We start from the raw sequence: 25,784 nt of genomic DNA on the forward strand, positions 1-25,784 counted from the left end.
GAAGAAATTCCTGCGATATACAAAAAAAATACCGAGTGACTTACAAGATCTACCCGCTTTTTTCATAACAATGCAATTAGAGCCAACTCTCTATAAACACAATGCTGCATTGCAGCATTTGTTTGACACCATGCACGCCATATTTCAAAAACCAGAAATTTGTCTGTTGCAACATTTTCAAGGACAAAGTTGTTTGGAGGCTGCTTGTTGACACAAGACAATTCACAATTTGGCCAGCCCCACACTACACCATGGAAACCCCAGGGGCCAGGGCTTTGAAAATAGTTTTGTTTTTCACCCTTTCAAGCACGATACACAAATGACTGAACTTGAACACATTCTTTAATTCAGCAATACAAGTGATGCAATATTATGGTCACTTGAAAAAATAAAGAGTTTAGTTGTGGAGATCATAGAGCAGGGAGAACATATTGAGAGGGGACATTATATAAGAAAATACCACATCTGTTGACTCTTTGCAACTCGGAACACTAACACACAACTCTGAAACCACAGATTTTTTTTTTTTGTTTCAATTATAAATACATATGTAATGAACCACATTGATACAGTAACTTCAGCCTTAGGTAGTTCAAGGTTGAACAGAAAACAGAGCTGAAATGACAAAACATTCTATTAATTGCACATCACCATAGCAAAGAGGACCTTTTCATAGATGAACAGGCAACAATTAAATGCTGCACATAACTATGTACTTCTTGATTATATCTATGCTACTTTATTTGTTGATATTTAAGACTCGATACTCTTCTCATTTTGCTGAAAGAAACCCAGGAAACCGGTTCTTGGGCTTCCCGTTGCAACTGTCCTGCGGACGATGGCAAGTCAAGAAAGGAAGCCAACAGACACGCAACCAAAGTGCAAGCTATATGGCAGCCAACGTTTCGCTAAGTAGAGTGCTAGGTGCCGACACTGCTATTTAAACATTTGTACAGGAAAAGCTAAGCCTGCAAGATGCACACTTTGAATTCACTAACTTCACCATTTGTAATTTGTACGTTGAATCTTTGTGTCAAGTGAGCTAGCACTCGAGAGCAGAAGATTTTCCTGCATTTGTGCTGTTCAGGTGATAAGTCTTGAACTTGTTGATATTGGAAGGTCGGGGAAAGCGCACCACAAAATTAACGGCACACCAAAACTTACACTGCACAAGAATAAGCTACACTAGAGAGGGAGAAATAAGTAGGCTTACATATGTTAGTGTGTATACAGTGCACCAGCAGATATGCACTGTAAGCACAGTCCGACGGTTTGTACGTTGCTTGCTAAGGCAAAACTTTCGACACAACTGCACCAGATCAGCTTTGTTTGGTGCTGCCGTTTCTTTGTTGCTTGCCAAGGGCAATTACACCCAACGCCAGACAGACAAGGTCTTGCACTGGTCAGACCAGCCCAGGGTCTGACCAGGGTCCCCAGTCGCCAATTCATACAAAATCACTCAAGCGGTATGCCAATCTCCCAAGTATTACCAGATCAGGCATAATGATTTGTCCTAAAAAAAAACCCCAATATTTTCTAATCCACGATTTAGTGCCCCAAAGTCAAAATAATTTGTACCTTGATTTGCTTGAGGTGCTCCAAAACCAAATGTCACGATTCAACTGACAAACTAATTTATCCCAAAGCTGTACCACTGGATATTTCCAAAAGCAATACTGTGGCAGAAAGTTGCGTCCATTATAGGGTGAATGTACTCTACTTTGTACTGTATTTAGCAACACAAGCATACAGCTGTGTTTCATACGATAGCTACAACTGTCCTGTGCAAGCTCAGAGAGAAGCGCACAACCTGACGACCCCAGACACCTTTCAAAAAAGAAGCTCATCAGTTTGTACCACACACTGAGCAGGCCTGTCCTAAACCGAGGCATGGACACTGCAGCTCATGTGGAAGTTGGCTTCCTGCATTACATCGACACATCATGTTGGCATAGTAGAAAAATGTCAGCGGGCACAGCTTGCATGATGCACTTTGGCTGGCGCACTGCCAGAGTGAAACCGCTCAAAATATATTCTTTAATTTTCACTCGCTTATGTGGCACTCAGTCTTGCACAAGCCAGTCACTTGTTATATCAGCATCGAGGAGAGATGTAAGTTATTGTGGTTGTACTGTTGCTTGATCAGATGTGACAAGCTTCAAAACGGGCATCTTCACTGCAAAAATACAGCACACTACTGTGAGCAAACAAGATGAGTTTCCAGCTCTACTTCCAAAGCCTGAATCAGCTTCCTATAGTGATCAATGAGGGATCACTACCAGCAAACAATAGGCACATTCTTATTCCAGAGAACTCTTGCTTTCTTTTCACCGTGCAAGAATGCGCTTTTCAATGTGCAAATGGGCGCCAGGCCATAGCTGCACAAAGCACGAGTATACCATGTATCAAGAAAAAAATTAAACAATTTCTCTTGCCACGTGTCACTAGCATCGAAGCTAACTTAGTAGAGCCAAGTTATCAGTACAGTATGCACTCTAAACAAATGGGGCAATATACAGCCTCCGCTCCTAGGAAGTGGCTAAATGTCGGCGCGCATAATGGGGGGGCACCCCCACAAGTGATTTGTCCGAGCAGATAAGCAGAAGGGGCCAGGGAGCACATTGGATTTAGTAAATATGTGCCATTACAAGCTCTGCCATCATCTCCGGCTAAATACAAAAGAGAGATGGTCCACCATTTTCAAAGAAGCACAGGGGCATTGTAAGCTCACCATACTCAGGAACACTTATATATTTGTGGAAAAAGAAAACATAAGCACCACTAAAAGTTGGATTTCAATGTTACCAGCAATGAAACACATCACATAAAAAAAAACAAAAAAACTAAAGCGCATGCACTGCATGAGTTGAGCGCAAAACACACACTGCAAATATGTAAATGCTTCAAACAAAACAGGCAACAGCCTAGTCGTGTTTGTGTATTACATCAGCAAACCTTAATTGGTAAAATAAATATAATAAATAATAGTCAAATGCAAACAAAGGAACTTTACCCAAGCAACCAACCAAACTTGGATAGGCTAGTATATTTCTGCTATTCTTTTCTAGCCCATCATATAAAACAAAACAAAATATGAGGCTTCCAAAATGCCCGAGACAAAAGGCCTCCAAAACCTTTCCTACTCCTTTTTATATCTTATGAAACCAGTGCAGTTGAAAAAATAAGCATGCTCTCCTCATCACAGTGCAAGCACACAGGTATCAGAAGATGGAGGAATGTCAAGAATTAAAAAAGCAAAACAGTATCCATAGGGAAAGCACTGAGCTATTACCTGGACTACTTGGGCTATAAGTTTTTGTGAAATGAGAAACAAGTCAAATGGAGAGCATAAAAAAAGTGAATGGAAAAATTTCAATACAGGACGGTGGCAAACAGATGAATGAAGATTCTCTCTCAGATGTTGACCCTGGTAACCCTCTACCAGGCATCAGTGTAGCGAACATCACACTCTTGCAATGCAGGCAACTTTTCCTGGGAAAAAAATGGCACCAGAAAATTAATTTGCAGGCAAGTGAAGTACACCTATTGTTTGTCGTGGGAATTGTGAAAAGCACACAAGAAACACCCACATTTAATCTAATTGGAATTTCCTTTTCGAGCCTGCTGATACTCAGAATTGAATTTCTAGTACAGCTTTCAATGTTGAGGCTAAACACTCTGCAAGATTAATTAGGTTTAAAAATGTATAAGTGGGCCCATCCTGTAAATCGGGCAACCAGGTGTTGAGTGCAGTGCTTGAATAATTTGTGCTTTAAACTTACATACCTGTATGGCATGCACATTTTCTAGCTAAAATACGACTAAAGAAAACTAAAAAACTTAGGATGCTGGATTTTTACTCACCTTTAGACACTCAAATGTTTGTGCAGAGAGACTGGTGCTGTTCAGATTCAACTTCCGTAAACTTTTCATAGCTGTGGACAGACACAACAGAACAAAAATGATTTGAAGCAAAGCCCACTAAATGCTGCAAACAGCCGATTAGAAAGCAGTACCGTAATACCCCCAAAAGAAGCCCAACTTTCCTCCGGAGGCCACACGCGTGGAAAACATAAGTGGGCTATCTTTTAGTGCATGACCCAAAAATAGCCGATAGAAATGCTAGAGTAAGTTCCTTGTCCACTCGTGTCTATATCAGTTGCCCTGGACCATGCCACAATTATTATGTTTTGCAAAAGACGAAGGATGAGCTCTGTATATTCAATTGCCTCCCAAGTTGTCAAATGAACAAATGCTATCATTGTTGAAATTCATATTGCCTACAGCATTGCAAAAATCAACTGAACCCCAGATAGTGTGATTTCTAGGGGTGGGCTATCTTTCGGTGTTTTTCTAAGAAAAGAAAATGGCAGGGGTGGGCCGTCACTCGGGATCTTACTGTAGTCTGCTGGAACAAGGAGTCGAGGGCTACAACTTACATTCAAGTGAGGTAAGCCCTTTATCAGTGACTGGAGTTTCACACAGGTTCAGAACTTGAAGTTTCGGGAGGTGCTCCGAGATTAGCTTCAGTCCGGAATCGCCAAACTGAAATATCGGGCAACAAAAGAAGTAAGGAAGGGCAGACTGTCTTGAATATTGCACGAGACACTTTGAAACATAACAAATAAATGCACTGTAAGGAAGTCAATGGACATCTGATGTAACTGAATTAGCTATTACAGCGTGAAGCAAAGGGATCGATGGCTGTTTGAAATCCCTACCTACGGTGGTTGTCTGCTAACAAAAGTAGTCTGATTGGCACAACAGCCAACAGATGGCTGAACTTAAGATTGCAGGCGGCCAAGACGGGCGCTTCCTTCGACCTCCGCAATAGCAGACGACGTTCCTGAGCCAGAAGCGATGCGCTGTTTTTCTGCAGGAATTGTCAGCACATGACTATTTTATTCCACCGATTAAATATTTAAAAATAAAGATAAAACAAGAACAACAAAGCTGTATGTTGGGCTAGTTGGTATTGGTCTTGGGTTGCCAAAGGCATGGTAGCGCTTTTTTGGACGAGGACAAAAGAAAGAAAGACAAGACAGACACGAGCGCTCGTGTCTGTCTTGTCTTTCTTTCTTTTGTCCTCGTCCAAAAAAGCGCTACCATGCCTTTGGCAACCCAAGAAGAACAACAAAACAGATCTGTTGTCTCGTTTCCTTCGACAATTATTTTAAGCTACACGTCACCGTCTGCTTTGCACCTCTCTTCTTGCCTGCAACTTTCATCCGTGCTGTTTTGGGGTGTAAGTCATCTTCAAAGTACACTTAGCTCCCAACGAGCAAGTAAAGGTTGTTCTCTGGTACAGGGAGTGCCAGAGGACAAAAGAGGTCCACCGACGTATTCAGCCAAAAACCTCCGGGCTCCCTTACAATTTATACGCTGGGAGAAGCACGTCTCAGCGAGGAAGGAAACCTCCAAAACAAGCCATCGACAACAGTGATTACACCAGCGAAGCTGACGCTAAAAAAAATGCATAGCAAATGACTGGACAACTGTGTTACCCAAGATATGTGGGGTCTACGCTCTCGACGCTCTTCATCAGTTAGTTCAGTGACTTGCTTAACGAGTGGTATGTACACTGGATATCAATACCTGGAATGGAGATACACACTAACCCGGGTTTTAAAGATGTGTGACAGGGAGTCAAGTTGCTATCTGCTGGACGCAGAGCGGATGCCCCGCAGGGCTTTCCCGCAAAATGGCACCTCAACTCACGGTGATGTGTCATGACATGCTGGAAAGACACTCGCTTAATTAATAATTTAAAGGGTCTGGGTTCGATTCCCGCCTGGTGCAAACACTTCTATAGTGCGATGTTCTCTTTTTCCCGCCCCTCACTCAAAATTCATCAGTGTCGAGCCTCGCGGCCATGCTTCTATCCAGGCTTCACTTTTGGGCTTCATGGATGCCAAACACCTAGCCAAAGAATGTTTCACGTTAAAATGCGGTACTCGGTGCCTTCGCTGCCGAATCCCACCTGTCGATGCGGGGAGTACTACCGACATCTATCAGCTGTTGCACCAATCAGATGCCTTTGGTTAGCACATAGGAGCCGAAGGTAGGGATTTTAAGCCTTTAATGGGAAAGTATTAACTGTCCCATGGTGCGAGTCAACGTCATCAGCTTTGAAGCCGTGCCAAAAGGCACCTTAAATGCTTTCTCCAAGTGAAGCCAGCTCCCAGCTATGAAACCACGCGAAAAGCCTAGCCAAACGGCACCCACTTTCCCCGATCCCAAAGAAGCAGAGTAAAGCTGACGGATTTCGGCTTCGGTCCCATTGGCTGGCGCGCGTCGATGAGGCTCTTATTGGCCGCTGCACATCAGTTTCAACGACCGCCATCCCCATGGCGCTGCGTGTCCGTCAGCGCGCCGGTAACACAAAATGTACAAGGTCAGAGCGGCGAGACGGCGCGCTGCGACGTCGACGCAAATACGCTGCAGACGAAATAAGGGACAGGAAAAATGACGTGCATGCTTTTGCATTCACAACTCATAAGAGGTGCTTAGGTGTACCTTGAGCCTTTTTATTTACAACTTTTTACTCAGCTAAGTATGTTCGGAGAAATGTTTATAGCCTTAATGCACGTTCTTCGGCCACCTCTGTGCAAAATCTTAGCTCTAAATGTTCAGAAACAGATTTAAGCGGTCCCTTCAAGCAGCCACTGATCACTTTGCTTCACGCTGTACTTTGTGCCACCACTTGCTTCATGAGGAAAGAAGAAAAAAATAATTATCCCTCAATATGACATATGAGCGCATATGGTCAGCAATGTGCTGGGAACGATAATCTTCCCAAAGCACTGTATAATGCATCACAACATGCGACCATAGATCTGTCTAGCGCCCTACAGTGACTAGAGTGAAATGTCGGTTCAAACTAAAATTCTGCTGCCCTGCTCGCAAATGAAGTGTGGTTTCAAAAATTCCATGTGCACGGCATACAGCAGACTATGAATGGACTAATGGATGTTGTCATTTGTGCAGTGCTGGAAGTGCCATGTGACCTTTTGGAGCAGGCCTTGTAGCAGGCAAAATGTTTTGGAGCAGGTAGTGGCCCTTTTGGAGCAGGGTTCGTCATATGTTGGCATATTACTTGAAAATGAAATAATGCTGCATTGCTATATAAAGCCCATCTCTATTATTGGAACACAGCGCCTGTCGCCTTTTGAAGACAGGATATATAAAATTCAACAAAGTAAACACAAAAAAATAACTTTTTTTTAAAAATAAAGTCTATCTGCTCGTCAGATAAAAAAATGCGATTAAATATGTCACACTGAGTTCTGATGGTACAGGATATTTAGTCTTATCAGCCTGCCCTTCTTTTAAGGTATCTGCAGCAGCATCTAACGACCCTCACTGTTGTGGAATGTTTTAGTTCAGATTAGAGTTGTCTTTCGGGCAACAGCTTCAAATATTGCGGTATCTGATATTCGCTTCAAAAATTCCGATTCATTTTCAATGTGCTGCCGAAGACACGATCGGATCACGGCGAGTTAACCCGTTGAGTGCGCTCCTTGGCATGCACCGACACGCTGCAGAGAAGCGACACCCGCGGAGCAGACACCGCAGTCGAGCGAGTCGCACAGTGGTTTGTGCTCCGAAAAGAACGGTGTGGCTTTACCAACACTACATTTACCCAGAGTTTGGTGCAACTCAACTATACTTCGTTTCAGCTTTGGTGCGAGCGCAGTCGAAGCTACAAGCGCACGCATGGAGCCCATAACGGTACCCACACTGCACGAGCCCACGCGCGAGTCAGGAATGCACAGAGCATTTGGCTTGCGCCAGCTTTGACTTCGCTGGTAGCTAGCGCACCGGAACAGGGCAGGCCAACATTAAAAACATCCACAAGCTCGGCCTTCTCTTTTTAAAAAAAAGATAGGCTGCTCAGTGGGATGGTTCTTCGCTTAGCCTCTGCGGCTTTGGTCTCAGATGTTGCTAACGTTGTTCCTTTCAATGATGATGATGACAATGCACCCTCGCAGTTTCGGTTTGCGTAACAGTTGCGGCGCGGAAAATACCACGGTAGCGCCACGCGCTCTGATGAGACTTCAATTTTTATTTTTTATTGCTACATCTCACCTTGGCGCAGGCATGGCGCAATTCTTTGGTAAAATGACAATTTGGCGCCACATGTAGCAGGATTGCGTCCTTGGCGCGATTGGCGCAGCACTTCCATCACTGTTTGTATAGCATTCAACTTCATCACCTGGAACATGCCAACTGTGGCCTCTTCACCCTCCATACCGTCAGCACCACATAGATGCCCCCCCCCCCCCCCCCAAAATCTAAGGGATGCCTAGTGCAGGGGAAAGGGTTTCTACCAATTGGGACCCACACACTTGCCTCCCACACAATATTCACGGGGGTACCTACTATGTGGTGCAGGCAGTATTGAGCAGCTTCCTCCATTTGCATGTTATAGCTAGGATTCTTTGTGGTTTTGGAGTGCATTTTATGGTGAAATTCGGGGGGTGTTTTTTGAAGTTTATTTCTGTTAGATTCCCGATGCTCCAAAATTTCCGGTTTAATTTCACTGTTCTTTTTTTTTTTTTTTTTCAAAATAAAAATAAATAATGTTTGAACAAAAACATACACTAAATTTTAAGAAGTATCACTGGTAACAAAAGATATTTGTGCAGCTGCATTTGGCATTAGTGCCCTTGCGATTGGCAGTAAACTGTCCCACGACAAATCTTGGAAACAAGTGTTACTTCAATAGACGTCGGTACTTCGAAATTTCCAAACTCCTGGATGCATAAAACCTTCAGCTGTCTTCCCCATTCTATAAAACCAACAGGTTCACATCTTTCACCGTCATAAAAAAACAACACCTTCTCCCTCCAAGAAGCACAAATAGTATGGCCCAAACTGGAAACCGGAAAAGTAGCTTTTGTCGTGGTTCAGGAATACATTGACCCCTTGTCCTTGACAAGATAAACGGGAAACTCCCTTTTGCCAGTAGTCCAAGATAAAAAAAGAATAAGTGAATGGGGCTTTTCTTAGGACCACTAGCCCTGTGCTGACGAACATTATTCATAAAATATTGTCCTTTTCAGCCTTTACTCTGCCATTGTGACCTCGAAATCCTGAGTTTTTCGGATATATCAGAAGTGAAAATTTTTCCGGCAGGTGTTTTTTTAGAGTTTATCAGATCTTTTTAAAAAACACGCAACCCTAGTTATGGATAGTAAAGTGTGGCAGAGTGCACATGATCGATTTGAGCTATCTTTCTTTGACTTTTGGAAATCAGGATATTCCCGACTATTGATTACAGGCTCCAAACATGCTAGGCCTCTTAAGGGGGGACACTACCCAGAAAAAAACAATTTCTGCAGAAAAAGCTGATTTTCAAGAAATGCTATATTTACATCCACCAACATCTAAAGAGTATTCCCAGAAAGTTTCATTAGTTTAGACTGTATAGTTATTATATATAAATTATTTTCGGTCCACGATGCTAAAGAAGAGGTAGGGGTTGGAGCACTTTGAATGCATTTTTCTCCGTTCCACTTTTCAGCATAAATTTCACTTTGGGAAAACTATTGTTTCCCTATTACACAATAGAGAATTATTCTTAGGTGGTTTGCTGGGACATAATTTTGGGAGAAACATGCCTGGCTGGTACGTTTTTCTACTTTAACATTCTCTCATGCTAATAAAACTACATTTGTAGAAAAGTGCAGACATAAAAAAAAAATATTTTAACCTTCTTATGAAGTTATACTTATGAGATATAATGCAATATAACAAAATAAATAGCTGGGTATGTGCTATGAGTATTCTTATGACTACGTTACACATAAAAATCATAAATTTTTATTTTATTTTTTCTAAGCGAACACACTGACTTCATATTGTAACATTCGTAACAAGTTTCAGAATTGACATAGGACAATGAAATTTGTCAGGAATGGTCTTTCCACTCATATAAACTCCCACTGCAAATTTGATTGAAATCAAGCTAGTGGTACAGAAGTTGACTTTTACACATCCTGGATGCTAATAAAAAAAAAAAATTGACTTTTCTTGTCACTGCTGCACCCCTATGCCTCGATGAGAATGCTCTGGAACTTTTTTGACCACAGACAGAACCCCCCCCCCCCCCCGTTTTTGTTTAACAAGTGTTGTTACCTGCGTGGACCACAGATTGAGATACCGTAGGGAAGGTAGTTTGATGAGGTGCTCAGCACAGGCACTGGTCACTTGAGTGAAGGCCAGTGAGAGGCATTCCAAGTTCCCAAACGACCCACAGCTCAACAGCTTCTCCAAGTCAGCATCCTGCGTAAGACCAAGTGAAGCTCAGCTATCAAGTAACGAAAGCTAGAGCTTAATCAAGAACACGCTCATCATATTACAGGCCACAAACCCAGACAGAAGCAGGCAACCTTGACCAAATCAAAATTAAAATTTGGGCTTTACGTACCAAACTAACTAAGGGCATCCCTCATGCCCCGGAGAAGAATAATTTAGACAACCTGGGGATCTTTTGATATAAAAACCAAAAGCTCAGTGACATGGCACCTTCTCCGCAAAAGGCATCCATATATGGCTGGCACCTTGGCGGGGTGCCAACCCCTCCAATCGGAGAATTGTAGGCCAGTGCTTTACACACACGTAAATACACATAAATATTAAATCATCTTGACAGGGATAGTTAACTTAGAATGTACAGTTGTAAGCAGTGATAGAATGTAGGCGAGCTGGTAATTAATCGACGTCTTGTAGACCCTGAGATGGGGAACAATAAAAAAACGGACGAACACAACAAAATCTCAAACGCAGCTGAAATTTATTGATATGAGCACAGCAATAAATAGACTTTCAGACAAATGGAAAAAACAAACAAAAAAACAGTTCGCTCATGCACTTTTCAAGCACGTCTACATTGACACTCTTTTACTATTTCTTGAGGCAGAGAGGTCCAATCTAATATTGTTCTTGGGAATAATGAATACTTAAAAGTAGCGTTGTTTGCTTTTTCTAATACAATTTGGCTTGAATGGTTCCTTCTTAGGGGCCTAGATAACCGGGGTGTCATGTAGCGGTTCGAGTTGACATTAAACATGTCATTCTTTAGCATAAATAGAAATTTTTGAATGTGCAATTTTTCCGTGTTGAGAAAGAAGTGGAAGTTTCAGCTGTGTAAGCTTATCCTGCACTGATTCTGTTCTGCGATACTTGATAATATAAACTTAGCTGCCATTCGTTGAACGTCTTCAAGTTGGTTTATCTGATTCGCTCTGAAGGGATCCCATATGACGGAGGCATACTCTAAGATTGGCCGTATTAGCGTTTCGTAAGCTATAAGTTTTGTTACGGGAGAAGCGGGTTTAAGGTTGTGCTTAAAGAACCAGAGCTTGCTCTTGGCAGCCGAGCAAAGATTGTCGTTATGCATGTTTCAGTTTAGGTCAGAGGATATTGAGATGCCCAGGTATTTAGATTGAGGAACTTGGACAAGAGGTTGATTATCAAATTCGTATCCAACTGGAAGGATGTTTTTCTTCTTGTCAGTTATTACAGAAAACACTGTCTTATCGCAGTTTATTTCCATTTTTCATTGCCTACACCAGTCTTTTCGGAGGCAAGTGTTGCACTTCTAAATTGCCTTATGCAGCGTTTTCACGTTTTAATTAAAAAAAATATAAAGCCTGCTTTCAAAAAAAGTTGGTTTCGTTTCAAGTCATGCGTATCGGGAATCGCTGCTTTTTTTTTAGCGATTGTCCTATCTTTTGAAGCACAGTTGCGATTGAAACAGTGTCGTCAAAATAACATCTATAACCACCAAAATTCATGAGCAAAAAGTGTATTAACAACGGCCACTGCAAAGAAGAGCAGAGTTCCCGACTGAGATAGGTCGCTACGGAGCGAGTGCTCAGGGAGGTTCCAATACATGGAACCCTTTGGCACGCCTTACTATGTCTCGTGTCTTGTACTCTTTAGCTAATAAGCAAAAGGCTGGATATAAATTATAAAGCAAATCATGAAACAAATGTAAAAACGCTTTTTCCTGGTGCTCTGTCTGGCTCTGTTTATTTTTCTTAGCCACTCTTGACAGAAGCTGCTTTCCCTCAGGAAGACATAAAATGCCATGCCTTTTTGGCTGGTGCTGTCATTGTAACACTCTGGCCCACAACAGGTGAAGGCACCCATTGAAAAATGTCAATAAACACCCAATTAAAAGCCTCATGCTAACCCGGAAATTTCCAAACACTGGGAATACAACTCGCACTGGAGTGGCCAAAAAACTGGGGACTACAGGTACCAGAATGGACCGTGGGAGTGATGCTGTCGCGCAACTCCTGGTGAGGTCGCCCTATTGCGCAAGCGTTCCTTCCCGTCGCTTCCATTAGCCCGTACAGAGCAATATCAGCTGTTGTTTCCCTGGCTCATACTTTGCTTTGCAGTTCACCGAAAAATGTGCTAACGAGGTTCTCGTGGACTATTTATTATAAATGCCAAAAGCTTGGCTACGCGGCATAAGACGACAATGGCGGCATAAAAAATTGCAACGATGCAGAAAACCTTGCAGAAGCCCCTCCGTTTCTTTTGCTTGAGCCACTTTATGGCCTTACAAGAAAATTCTTAATGGTGGCTATTTATGTGTCGTGGAGCCGCACAATCCATACGTTAAATGAAAATTTGTCCCAGCGGTCCTAACGGCACGTCGAACATACGCGGAATAAGCCCTTGGCTCTACTTCTTTACATAGCGGAGGTCATACCTCGGCAAACCTCACTCATGAGGGCCCTCACTCACCCTCATCTTCACGGATGAGGTGAGGGTGAGTGAGTTTCTGAACCAGAAAAATTCATGAGTGTGAGGGTGAGTGAGGGCCGTGAGGGCTGTGAGGACCGTGAGTGCGTGAGGGCCGTGAGAACGGTGAGTGCGTGTGGGGTGTGAGGGCCATGAATGCGTGAGGGCGGTGAGTGGCGTGAGGGCCATGAATGCATGAGGGGTATGGGGGCCGTGAGGGTGGTGAGTGTGTGAGTGGCATGAGTGCGTGAGGGGCGTGAGGGGTGTGAGGGCCGTGAGTGCGTAAGGGGTGTGAGTGCCATGCATACGTGTGGGGCGTGAGGGCGGTGAGCGCGTGAGGCCTCCTTCAGACGGAGCAACTTTCTCAGCAATTTTGGTGTTGCTGGCGGGCTGTTCCCTAGCTTTCCCTAAATCAACACGAATTGCTGAGATCGGGTCCGGCTCGAAACAAGTGAGCAACTCGAAGCAATTTGAAGACGTTTGAAGCAGCTGCATCCATTCAGGGACGCAATATTTTCATGTGATACCTCATGCCGGTGATGATGACAACAAAAGACTTGGTTCTGGTTTGAAATTGATCATTTTTGGAAATAAACTGCTTCAGAAAGATGCATTAGTATTCTCAACGAGATTTAAATGCATAAAAACCTGTTTATAGCACGTAATTGTGTGTCTAAATAGTGCAAGAAAAATAAAGCTTCATGATGATGGCAAATTGCAGCAATTGCTTGCTGCGTGTGAACGCGGGCGGCCAGTGTTGCTCGTGTGGCGACGTCAAGTTTCTGGGCGAAATCGTCCCAACTGAAGCGGGCCCGAGTGGCGTGAAGGCCATGAGTGCATGAGGGGCGTGAGGGGTATGAGTGCGTGAGGGGCATGAGGGGTATGAGTGCGTGAGGGCCGTGAGGGCGGTGAGTGTGTGAGGGCCATAAGTGAGTGAGGGGCGTGAGGGCGGTGAGTGGCGTGAGGGCGGGGAGTGGCGTGAGGGCGGGGAGTGGCGTGAGGGCCATGAGTGCGTGAGGGGCGTGAGGGATATGAGTGCGTGAGGGTCGTGAGGGTCGTGAGGGCCATGAGTGCATGAGGGCCGTGAGGGCGGTGAGTGCGTGAGGGGCATGAGGGCCATGAGTGGGTGAGGGACGTGAGGGCCGAGAGATTAAGTGAGGGTGAGCGAAGGGCTGAAAGTGAGTCTGACTGTGAGGATGAGGGTGAGTAAGGGGCTGAAGATGAGTGTAGCTGTGAGGGTGAGGGTGAGTGAGGGGCTTAGGTGAGTGTGGCTGTGAGGGTGAGTGAGGGCAACCTAAAATGCCGACCTCTGGCGGAGGTGTCCTTTCCAAAGATGCCCGGTCGTACACCCTCATCCGACCGGCGCACAAGCGTTTGGGCAGAGGGGAAGCCTACCGTCGAGCGTGCAGGCAGCGTCAGCTTGCGGGGCCCGCCCCGGAGCTGCAGCTGGCGTGCCTGACCCTGGCGCCGGCAGAGGGCGCCATAGTGCGGGGAGGCGCCCGCGCGCAGGGCCGCTGCCGCCTGTAGCCGGGCGTCGGGCGCCTCCAGGGCGTCCAGCTCCAGCATGGCGCACAGCACCGCCTGGCAAGATGCGTCCCCCCGCAGGGCCCGCAGGCTCAGGGGCCCCAGCCACTTGGCCAGGGGCCCCAGGAAGGCCCTGCGGCGGCAGCAGCAGCCCACTAGCGTGCCGAGCAGCCGGCTCCACAGGGCTCCCTCGTCCTGGCAGGCCGCCGACCCGGGGCAGTACAGCTGCAGCCAGCCGTCCTTGCCGTCACGTGCGCTCAGCACCAGCGAGTGCAACTCGCAGCGCGGGTCCGTGCCCAGCCGCTCCACCACGGGCATCAGACCCCTGCACCCCGAGGGGCCCCCGTTAACCGCTTTGTTGAGAAACAATCACGCCGACTCAACATCCCGCTGATTTAATGCAGTGTTTTATGCGGCATTTTTCACGAGGAAAATCGTCACAAACGAGCGACGTAGTGAGTGTTTTGAATGAGTATCGCGCCGTAGCGAGCGTCGTGAAGGAGTAGCACGCAGAGAGCGTTATATGCGTTAAGGCTCTACATAAAACCACCAAATCAACAAATTTTAGAGTGACTTGAAGCATGTGAAAAAACACGGAGGTGCACCAAAGTTACCACTTGTGCAACAGAAAAAAAGGTTAGCAGTGGGAAAACGCGGATGATAATCTAATCATCCCTGTTTTCCCAGATAAAAAAAACTAACATAAATGACAAAAAGAAAAGGATAAAAAGAATGAAGAATCTTCTTGGTCATGTGTGATTACGACGCACAACATTTGAGAAGTACTAAGGTGCTGGTGGCGCATCTTCATTAATAAAAATAATAGTATCGGCTGTCACCTGCCATGATCTTAACTCATTCAAGTTGGCATTACGTGAGTGTTTGCCTGACTAGCATTTGCACATATTGCATGTTGAATATGTATTTAAAAGATGCACAGGAGGCAACTACCTCGCCTGTGCTATCGTAATGATCCGTCCGAGCGCTGGAATGTGCTTGTTTTGCTTGAACAAATTTTTTTTTTCTTTCTCTCCTGCGTTGACAGCAAAGTTTGCATTACATAAATAATTTTTAAAAAAATATCCATTTTCGAAATAGCAGGAACAGAACAAGATGCAATCGCTTAGTTGTGAGGAGTGAAATAACCCGAGGAACATTCAGAGACTTCTGTAATCTGCGATGTCCCACTCCTCAGGGCTGGTGCTCTGGCTTCAATTAGGCCGTTCATTTTTCTCAGTAAATATGCAACTTTGAGCGAAACATTTTCTGAGTAATGTCTCGACACCATTATCTACACTCCGTTGCATACTTGTATACAAGGCTGTCAAAGCTGCTGTCTCAAGCGTGTGGCACGACCTGGCAGTTCATTTGCACATGCTCTCACTCAAATGAGACGGTATGTGAAGCCACATGCTCATTCTAGCGGCCCTGACAGCGATGCACACAAAGTATGAAAGACAGTATATAGTGCTTCGTATGAAAATTTTTCGTTTTAGTGTGGGTGCCACATGCACTTAACTCCCAAGGTAAGAGCGCAATATCTTTTAAGTACACAGCACGGCCCAGTAAGTGTGAAAACAATGTCGGTCCTTTTTCGAATCTTAGTCGGGGAGGACTGGGCCACCAAGTTACTGACCAAAATGTAGATTCCACTGCACTATTAGTTTTTATTGCAGGTTTTCAATTCTAGGAGAAAAATCTGAAAATACTGCTGATTGCTTGTTCAAGCTAACTATATCGCTTTGTATGTTCTGTTTCCTCGGTAAACTTCTGAGCTGTTTTTCCATCTTTTCTTCCCAGTGAGGAAGAAATTGATAGAACCCCACAAAAGCTTAACATACTTACGAAGTAAATCGCGGGTAGGCAAGGGCGCTAGAAAAGAGAAGATAGACATAGTTGTACTTTGAGAGTTTCAATTCCAGATAACATGAAGTATACAAAATATATTAAATTTTAATTAAAACAAATAAAAAATAAAAAAGGGAGTGAACGTTAGACAAGTGCCATCTTCACCATGTATTTTTAAGCTCGGCAGACATTAGATGAGGGTATAATCGTCATGGTAACTTGACTTATTAGCTAAAATTTGTTAATGAACCTTTTAATGATTGGTTATAGGGGTCGCGTTGCAATTGCAGTATTCACGGCAATTACGTCAGGCCAGACCAATTAAAACAATATTCAAAAATATGATTGTTTTTAAAATATTAATTTTAAAAAATTCATGTTTTTTTAACTCGATTTAAAAATTGCGAGAAAAAAGTGTGTCGCAAGCTCTGCCCACAATGACGCTTAGAAGAGTGACATAGTCGCGTCAGACACATTGTCACTTGTGTCGTCTGGTTACCCACAAAGGACACACCGCTGACACAGTGACATGATTGAAACGACTATGTCACTTTTCTAAGTGACATTGTGGCCAGGACTTGAGGTGCGCTTTTTGCAAGCAATTTCTAAATTAAATAAAAAATGTAAATTTTCTTAAAATTAATATATCTAAAAAAATTTTTTTTTTAACTGATCTGGCCTCTGATGTAATTGCTGTCAATACTACTACAATTGCAACATGATCCCTAAAAACAATAATTAAAAAGTTAATGAACATATTTTAGTCAATGAGCCTACTTAACATGATGATTGTCCCCTCATCTAATGTCCGCCGAGCCTGATAAATACATGGTGAAGACGCCACTGGTTTAACTCTCCACACCCTTTTCTTAAAAAATATGTTCAAATTAAAATCAAACACCCTATACGGGGAGTTTCCAGAAACGTGGGCAAAATCGTTCCTGCGAAAACTATGCATCGCACAGAAAAAAGGTTGATGCTGTAGTGGTCTGTGTCAAAGGGCCCATTAAGAAAAATTATTAGTGCTCAATATAATTGAGTAATGAATTAATTTTGAGCAATTAAATTGTTCACTATTGATTTTAAAGGCATGGTTTCAATTAGAATCTTGCTTGGCATCATCAAAAACTACTAAATACACCCACGTTACAATGATATAAGGCACAAGCAGCATTTTACGGCATTCCGAAAGAATGCCTGATTTGGATGTGTTTCTGCCTTTCGGCTTCTTATCGGCACGCCTCTGCGCAGACAATCCTGCACCCCGTGTCTAAAGCGTGCAACGTGAATGTGCATGTGCCCTGCGCATCGCACGTAGTAGAGGCTAGATAAAAAAGCCTCCGGACTGTCACATGAGGTTTGCCGTTTTGACGTTGGTGCCAGTGTGAGGACGCACCTTTACGTGCGATGCGGACGGCGCACGCACCTTTTAGACACAGGAAGGAGGGGAGGAGGGGGGGGGGGGGGGGGGGGGCCGCACGGAGATGCGCTCCGACAAGAAACCGAAACCCAGAAACACGCTCAAATCAAAACGTTTTTTCAGAACGCCGTAAAATGCTGTGCGTGCCTAATATCATTGTAATGTGGATGTATTTAGTAATTTTCGATGATGCCCAGCAAGATTCTAATTGAAACCATCTCTGTGGAATAAATAATTAACAATTAATAACTCAAAATTAATTAATTACCCAATTATATTGAAATCGAATAATTTTCCTTAATGGGCCCTTTGACACAGACCACTTTGGCATCAATCTTTTTTTTTTATGCCTAGTTTTTGCAGGAGTGATTTTGCCCACGTTTACGGGAACACCCTGTATATGCAAGGATGAATGCAGATGGATTAAAAATTGAATTTCAAGTAACGGTGCAACTTACTCATCGGGAAATGGAATTGGCTGTAAAAGCTGACCCAAGGAGAGGCACCAGTCTTCATAAGCCACACTAGATTAGAAAGAAAAAAAGTGGGAAGCTAAGCAAATGCACACACTGCAAGAGTGTTCAGACCAAAAACTGAAGGTGTTTTCATGGATGGCAAGTCAGAAGTTGCCAGTACTACTAACTATACCAGGAGTTTATGCCAATCCTATTCAAGCCTATTTTAGAGCACAGTGCACTGTGCTTCAAACTTGTTATAATCATTTTTCCATGTCAACATTAACCTGCACAAAATGGCTGACCCGTTCATTTTATATTTGGGTTGCTTACACTAAAGAAATTCCTCTAACCACAGTGGAATTGATTACTTGGTAAATAATGACAAGATAAGAGCACTATAACTTACATAGTAATGAAGTAACAAGACACAGCATGGACAAGTACTGTAGGTCCATACTCCGAATGAATGTAAACAAACTGTCAGTGTTGTCTGCTGATAAAACACTGGCTTATAGAACTTAAAAATTTTTTTTTTTTATAGAAGACTACGTGCTTCTATTGGTTGCTGAATGAGACAACTGAGCTCGAAAGACACCGGGAAAAAAGTGGGCCACGTTCCGACATTCTTACTCTGTCAGTGACCAGAGTAAGTACCAAATATCAACAAAAAGAACAAGGATGTGTGAAAAAACATAGGGATCCTTCAATTTGTTGCGTCAAGGAACTGTGTACAAAATTCCATTTGACTGTGGGCTCTGCTATCTGGCCCAGACGGGTAGGTGTGTGAATGACCACCTATTGGAACACAAAAGTGGAAAAAATGTTTCTCCATCCGCTGAACTAACCAAACATATTGCTGAATGCAATGCCTGCTCATCATTATGGGAAGAGACTTTAATCTTGCACAAAGGAAGTTATTCTTTCAAAAGAATCCTAAAGGGATCCTCAAGTATATGGGGACCACAGAAATTATGTGAGCTAGCCATCATAGTTTTGAACGAAAGTGTGAGAAAGTTCCTCCTGTTGTGAGTGCTGTCGTCAAGATGTGGGTGGTCGAAGGGGGGGGGGGACAGAGTGCGGTCTTTCATTTGGTTCACATAGCCTTGATGGAGATTATCATGTCGGGTAGCTTGGCAACGGGTGTCTGCTGGTGGTGTGGTGTCTCAGTGGAGGTCAGCTAGTCTGGCTCAGTTTCACCAACTTTGCAGCAGCATGTGGATAGCCATAAATTGCTGTTCCCTTGAGAATAAACTCAGCTGTGTTTGAGATTTTGTATTGTCTTGTCCATTTTTTTAATTCTTCTTGTCTCGGGGTTTAGATCATGATACTGTCACTAAATTGTCGCAAGCCACTAATGTTTGCGCAAATTTCGAGGCTAAAAAAGTATTGAAAAAAAAAAATAGATTGCATCATTATAGGGAGTATTCACTGGCGGCCATAGCTGTGTGTGCGAATGCTGAGCGCGTGCTGATGGCGAGCTTCCACAGTTCTTTCGCAACGTGCATTCCGCACCACCAAGAGTGCCGGTCTTAGCAGCCTATTGATGTGAGCTCATTCTGAGTATGCGCTCTAAACAGCACCCACAAATATGGCGTCCAGTGAATACTCCCTATATGACCCTATGGTAACAAATAAACAGCACATCACTCCCAACCGCAAAATTTTGTACCTGCGACATATTCCTGAAATCCACACTTCCCAACATTTGTGAAATATTATGCCCTGGAAAATGAAGTTGTTTACAGTACACAACAAATTATAAAAAAAATTCCTAGAGCCTACATTCGACCATCGTAAATCACATTAAACTTATACCATCCAATCTATACTATTTCTAAGGGAAAGCTTTTTTACTTACATTACATCCAGAAGTTTCACAAAGCAGTCATGTTTTGCCTCCCAGTCCAAATTCGAACATGACAAGTCATTGCGGTCTTCAGCACTGCAAATAATTCAAAAATTCTAGGTGCCTTCAAACGATATAAATGGTCTTAGCAAACTTAAGAATTATTGGAAATGCACAGCTTCCATCAAACTTGAAAGCAAACATATGGATATAGGCTGGTTTGTGTACATGAGAACTATTCTGAGTTCAGCAATGTTAGCAGCTCCATACTCAGCCATGTGATTGGTCAGAGTCATTTTGAAGCACCTTTAGGAGCAACCAAGTCTATTTTGGAGCAGTAAAAAGTACTTTTGGAGCATAAGCACACATTCAATTTTCATTTATGTTAAGATTTATGTGTTTAAGTCCACTTTGTCTCCCCTGCTTTTGTGCAACCTTTTGATGGCATCAACAGCATGGCATGTTTGATTCCCTAGCTGGCAGTTTAATTGCACGTAGAAGTACAAGGCATAGTAACAGCATGCTCATTAATGAATGGCAGTATGAACTGCTGTGCAGGATTATTTTAGGTATGAAGTCAAACGAAAGCCAAATAGTATATTTCATTGAAATAATGTCAAAATATAATCACTTCAAGCACCCAAATTTTTTTCTTTTTTAACTTCTAAATAAAATTGCAGCTCTTCACTTAGATAAAAATCATCTTTTTTAACTTCTAAATAAAGTTGCAGCTCTTCACTTAGATAAAAATCAAAGCTTTTGTCATTTTGCAACTATTTAATAAAGGGGGGCTTTGTTGGTCTTATGGTAGGGAAACCGTAAAGAAGGTTCTTTCTAGATGGAGTGCTCATTCTAAACTGGTAAAAGGGGGGGTGGTGAGATCATTAATTGGCAGTGCACTGAAAAAATCTTGTTCTCATTGTGTTGGTAACGCTTTCGACGTTCAAACCAAACGTCTACTGTCAGCGGGTTATAGTTTGGATTTTATCGTTTCTAGTGCACGTAGACTGCTTGTACGCACGTCGGTGACCGCTGAGAGGGTTCAAGGTAGAGCTTTTGCTGTAATTCCTTATTTTCATGGTTTTTCTCATAGCCTAAAGGCCTTGGGTGCGAAGTTTAACGTTAATGTAGTTTTTAGGACGGACTTCCGTTTAGACAGGCTTACTCCGTTTTCCTTCAGACGTGAGCGATGTTGCGGGAAAAAACACAGAGATCCCTCAGTCTCCTGTGTCACAGAGGTAGTCTACAAGATCCCCTTTGACTGTGGATTGTGTTATGTTGGTCAGACGGGCCGTTGTTTGAATGACCGACTTGGGGAGCATAAAAGGTGTGTAAAAAATTTGGCGCAGAATTCTGAATTGGTTAATCATGTTAGTTCTTGTAATTCTTGTTCCCCTCTTTGGGAAAAGACTTCTGTGTTGTGTAACGAAAAAGAATTGTTCAGAAGGCTAATTAAGGAGACTTTATGCATTCGCGAGCGGGGGAATTGTGTCAGCCAGCCGTCCTTGGTGATCACTGATCGAATGAAAGAGTTTTTGCTTGTTTGACGGGAGCTTTGCAAACCTTGAAAAAGGCGGGGGGGGGGGGGGACCAGGAAGCGTTTGCTTCGAGTAAGAAATTTGGGGATTAGGCTTTAGCGGTTTGGAGGTCACCATGTGTGGTGACCGTGGGGTTGTTGTTGTTCGAGTGGTCGGCGCCCTTTCCGGGGTTTGTTGGAGCCGGGGAGTGGCTTAGGCCGTCTGGGGTGAACGCGTTGGCCGTCTTGTTTTTGCTTTTGAGTTTTTGTTGCCCTTTCTCTTTTCCTTTTGTGTAAAAATCTATTTATTGGTATGCTTCTATCAATAAAACTTCAGCTGCGTTTGAGATTTTGTTGTGTTCGTCCGTTTCTTTATCGTTCCCCATCTCAGGGTTTACAAGATGACGAAAAAATATGCCTTCTTAAAAAAAAAAAAAACAGCTGAACTCATTTAGGCTAATCCCATGCTTGCACTTACTGCTCCGGATAATGCAGTTCTAATTTATTGTATTCATTGTGCCATAGAATGAATGGAAACTATATAAAGGTAATAACTAAACGAAAGTTGAGATAAAAAATAAACATATAGAACAGTTCATAAACATTTTCTGGGAATACTCAAGTATAGTTAATGAACCTCGAATGTGAAAAAGATATTGTCGCAACAGAATATTGCAGTCTATCATGTATAGCCACAGTTTTATGCAGAAACCGTGCAAGGTCTCGCTCTGGAAGAGTGATTGCACCTCAGCACACAAGTGCACTGCGGCGAAGCAAGATAACGCAAAATTGCTACGCTTACTATGCAGTTGTCGCTTCACTGCAATACACCACTGCACGGTGACAAGCGCACTCAACGATGCTAGCAATCCAGTCAGAAAGGACGATGATTATGAGAAATGTTGCCAAACTTAAAGGGAAGCTGAAACACTTCTTGAAACAAACGAGTTAGAGGTGAATTCTGGCGTATTTTTATCCCGTGAATCTCAATATCACTTTTGTTTTCTCCGAAGATGCAACTAAAAGCGAGAAAAAGCGAAAAGACATTCGACCAGTCGTGACGTCATACTAGGATCTTCGGGCCTCCAAGCGCGTGTCGCTCGTGTGTTCAGCGCGTGCAACGGCAAGCTTGCCAGGTATATTTCCCCGCACTGACACCAGTCGTGACGTCTCTCTGACCTTTCTGAAAATAGCAAGAGTGCGCGAGCATAGCTTTGACAGGCGCTGAAGATGCGTGAGAGCAGATATTCCGAACGCTCCTAGTGTGACGTCACGCCCCGGGAAGGAGGGGCTTCGGCGGTACTTTAAAAATTAATTTCTGAAGCCTCCGTGCACCAAATTGAAAAATAACCTTGATATTCCTGATCCTGGAGGTAGAATGAAGGCCATTGAAATGTTTTTTCTCAAATAGAGAACCGCTTCAGTTTCCCTTTAAAAGCACTGCCAATGTCTGGTACAGTATCAAATAGAGTATAGTACTATTTTATTTGACAAGCCTACCGTAACGATTCAGACATGTGGTGGTGGTGTCTTATTGTTTATGTTGTCAGCATTAATAAAGTGAAAATAAGTTTTCGTGGAATGTTGGCACAAATTCCTCGCATATTGGCAAAGTGTAGCAGGATGTAGCAGGGTAAGCGCTACGGCACAGTTTGGTGCAAACGGTGCAGCAGTCACGTCACAGCATACTAAATATCTGGGCACCTGTTTGCAGCTCTAAGAACTAAAAAAATTCCTCCTGACACCTACAGGCTAACTGCTGCATGGTATGAAAACATACATTTGGTGAGAACTTAATGACCCTTTTCCCACCCAACTTTGATGATACTTCATGAATATGCAGCAGTTCCTTTTGCTTCCTTAGGGTAACATGAAGCCTCAACCTCCATAAACATTCGAAAGAACTACCGTAAGATCTCGAGATAGCCAACCTAAAAGCGAGAGCAAATTGGGTGCAAACAAGGAGTGGGCTAACTTTCAGTACGGAGCCTGGAGCACGTCTTCAACTGGTGTGTTTAGCGTCCCATGCTGCGCCCATACATCAAAAGTGGTCCCGACGTGGCAACAAATGACGTCACAAAAGTCGGAGTGTCATGATGTTGCCTGTCGCGATCCTGGCGGTTGGTCGTAGAAATGCTGGCGAATAGCACGAGTGCACGCGAGTGTCGCCGTCGTCACGGCGTCCCAACTTCTGACTGCCGAAGCTTCCGTGGACTGTCACATCAAAGAGTGACCTGCAGCGGAACAGGCATCTGCCACATCAACCACCGCTGCTGGAACACCACCAGGATCGCGACCGGCGACAGCATGACAGTTCTATGACGTCACCGGGCGGAACTCGAGGGACCACTTTTCTGGAAGCGGTAAACACACCAGTCGGAGACGCGTTCCAGGCACCCTACATTCAGTGTGCCATCAAGAAAAATTTTAAGAAATCTACTTTTATATTTTGTAACCTGCCAAGCTTGTTTTCACATTGCGAAGCAGCGGAAAGTAGGAAAACATCATTCCCAGTTTGCCATGTTCGCTAATCCTGCTGTGGCTGAGTAACACCAATTCTACCAAGATCACCACAGGCCAGAGCTCTGCAATTACTAGAGGTGGGCTATCTTTTGGTGTTTCTGAAAAAGTAGCAAATCGTGCCAAAAATAGTGGTGGGTTATCTTTTGGGGGTGGGGCATCTCTCACTATATTATGGTATGAAGAACCTTGTCAAGACATTTTCTAACTATAAAAAAAAAACAAGTCAAATGCGCTTAAGGCTGCTGCTTACGTGTAGGAATGCGAAAACATTATACCGTAAAATCCTGAGAGATGCCCCACTCCCGAAAGGTGGCCCACCCCTACGTTTTGCTTGATTTTATATATTTTTTTATACACCGAAAGATAGCCCACTTCTAGTAATAATAGTGCTGGGATCCATGATGGCCTCGGCGCGTAAATGCGGCTAGTTAGCTGCGGCGGGATATACCCGATCATTAATGACTGGGAAGCAGTCATCTTTACTTCGTTGCCCCTCGCCACGATAACAAGCTTGGAAGGGAAGCATGACCTAAAAATATAATGGTTTCAACTTTTCTTGATTGTACACTGAAAGTTAGCCCACCACATATTTTCACCCAATTTTTTCTTGATTTTAGGTGGGCTATTTCTCGGGATTTCACGGTAGTCCCGCGGGTGAAATGTTTTCGAGTAATGTTTCTACGCGTATTAAAGTTGTTTCTGCCCGTATTGTATTCGGTAGCCGCCGTAAATAGATGCTGCTGCCAATGTCGAGGCCATAGATGTAGACGCGGTAGCCCCACAGTCCATCACACGAAGCACACGACGAGCACAGATGAAGTCCAAAGTGCAACTGACGCGCCGGAGGCAGCGCGCCCCGTCTTCCTTTTGCGCCAGCTTCCCGGCTTCTGTGACGAAGCATCTGCGCTGCTGTGCTTTTCTTTGTGTTTTATTTCTGAGGCGCGTCCGCTTTGACCTACAGTAGTGCGTGCTTGATGACATATTTTTATGACCACCTTTCTGGCACAATGCCGACGCTGCCTTTTCCCATAATGAAACATATAAGGCTTTCGCCTTAAAAATTTGAATACTCATGGCCCTGAAAACTAAGTTACTTTTGCATCCCAGCAGCATAATGAACCAGCGTCTTTCGGGATTTCCTGATGGCACTTGGACATTTTATGTTAATTAAAAGTGACAGACCTCACAACTACGTTTTGAGACTCCGTTCTAATGGCACTTCAGAACCAAACTTTGCAGCCACCCATATTTGGTAAATGCTTTACACCTCACAACAGTAGTGGCACCAAACAACCACAACATTTTGGTGCCAGCAGCAATTCGAAAAGAAATTAATGCAAGTTCCCTGCCAGAGCTCATGATCCCAGAGAAATGATTTCTACAATTCCTTTGTAGTGTAGGAGACTAGACCACCCTTATTGTGTTGCTCCATAAAATTTGCTGTGCCGAGCATTAGTTAAACAGGTCACAACTGTGGTAAAATGTTACTAGGCTCTTGTTTCATCTAGGTAAACATAAGAGGGTATGGTCAGCTTACCATCTGCGCTCCTCAAACAAAGAGAACACTCCAGCCAGTACTGTGGCCACAAGGTTTGGCAGAACACGGGGATGTGGACATGTGCTTCCTTCTCCATGAACGCTGTAAAGGTAAATTTATAGGAGTATCACCAAACCCCATCGTTAGGACTACTCTTACTTCTAAAAACCAGCATATGGAATGTAGAAAAAAAAAAGTTTTACCTTCGAACAAAGTCTTCCACGGCTTGCAACCCAGAGTTTTGGCAGTTCAAAGCTTGGACATATTCTTGGACTAGTAATCGTGTCATGGGGTACTTCCCAAAATCCTAAAGAAGCAAAAATGACCAGTAACTATACAGCCCAAGATTT

The 25,784-nt window shown here is 43.6% G+C and overlaps 1 protein-coding gene across 1 annotated transcript in view; it reads right to left on the reverse strand.

Moving 5' to 3' along the window:
* Positions 1 to 324: 324 nt before the first annotated feature.
* LOC8050902 (C-Maf-inducing protein) overlaps positions 325 to 25,784 on the reverse strand; it is a 39,103-nt gene continuing 13,643 nt past the window's right edge. The window contains exons 7-16 of the mRNA XM_040220733.3: positions 25,638 to 25,741; positions 25,435 to 25,536; positions 19,871 to 19,954; positions 18,013 to 18,078; positions 16,132 to 16,158; positions 14,158 to 14,611; positions 10,141 to 10,287; positions 4,440 to 4,545; positions 3,865 to 3,935; positions 325 to 3,492 (exon numbers count right to left, since the gene is read on the reverse strand). Coding sequence (XP_040076667.1) covers positions 3,439 to 3,492; positions 3,865 to 3,935; positions 4,440 to 4,545; positions 10,141 to 10,287; positions 14,158 to 14,611; positions 16,132 to 16,158; positions 18,013 to 18,078; positions 19,871 to 19,954; positions 25,435 to 25,536; positions 25,638 to 25,741 — 1,215 coding nt within the window. The 3' untranslated portion in view covers positions 325 to 3,438. The remainder of the gene's footprint in view (positions 3,493 to 3,864; positions 3,936 to 4,439; positions 4,546 to 10,140; positions 10,288 to 14,157; positions 14,612 to 16,131; positions 16,159 to 18,012; positions 18,079 to 19,870; positions 19,955 to 25,434; positions 25,537 to 25,637; positions 25,742 to 25,784) is intronic.

This window comes from Ixodes scapularis, unplaced genomic scaffold (genome assembly GCF_016920785.2).
Source record: "Ixodes scapularis isolate PalLabHiFi unplaced genomic scaffold, ASM1692078v2 PGA_scaffold9__187_contigs__length_104089568, whole genome shotgun sequence".
NCBI classification, from domain to species: domain Eukaryota; kingdom Metazoa; phylum Arthropoda; class Arachnida; order Ixodida; family Ixodidae; genus Ixodes; species Ixodes scapularis.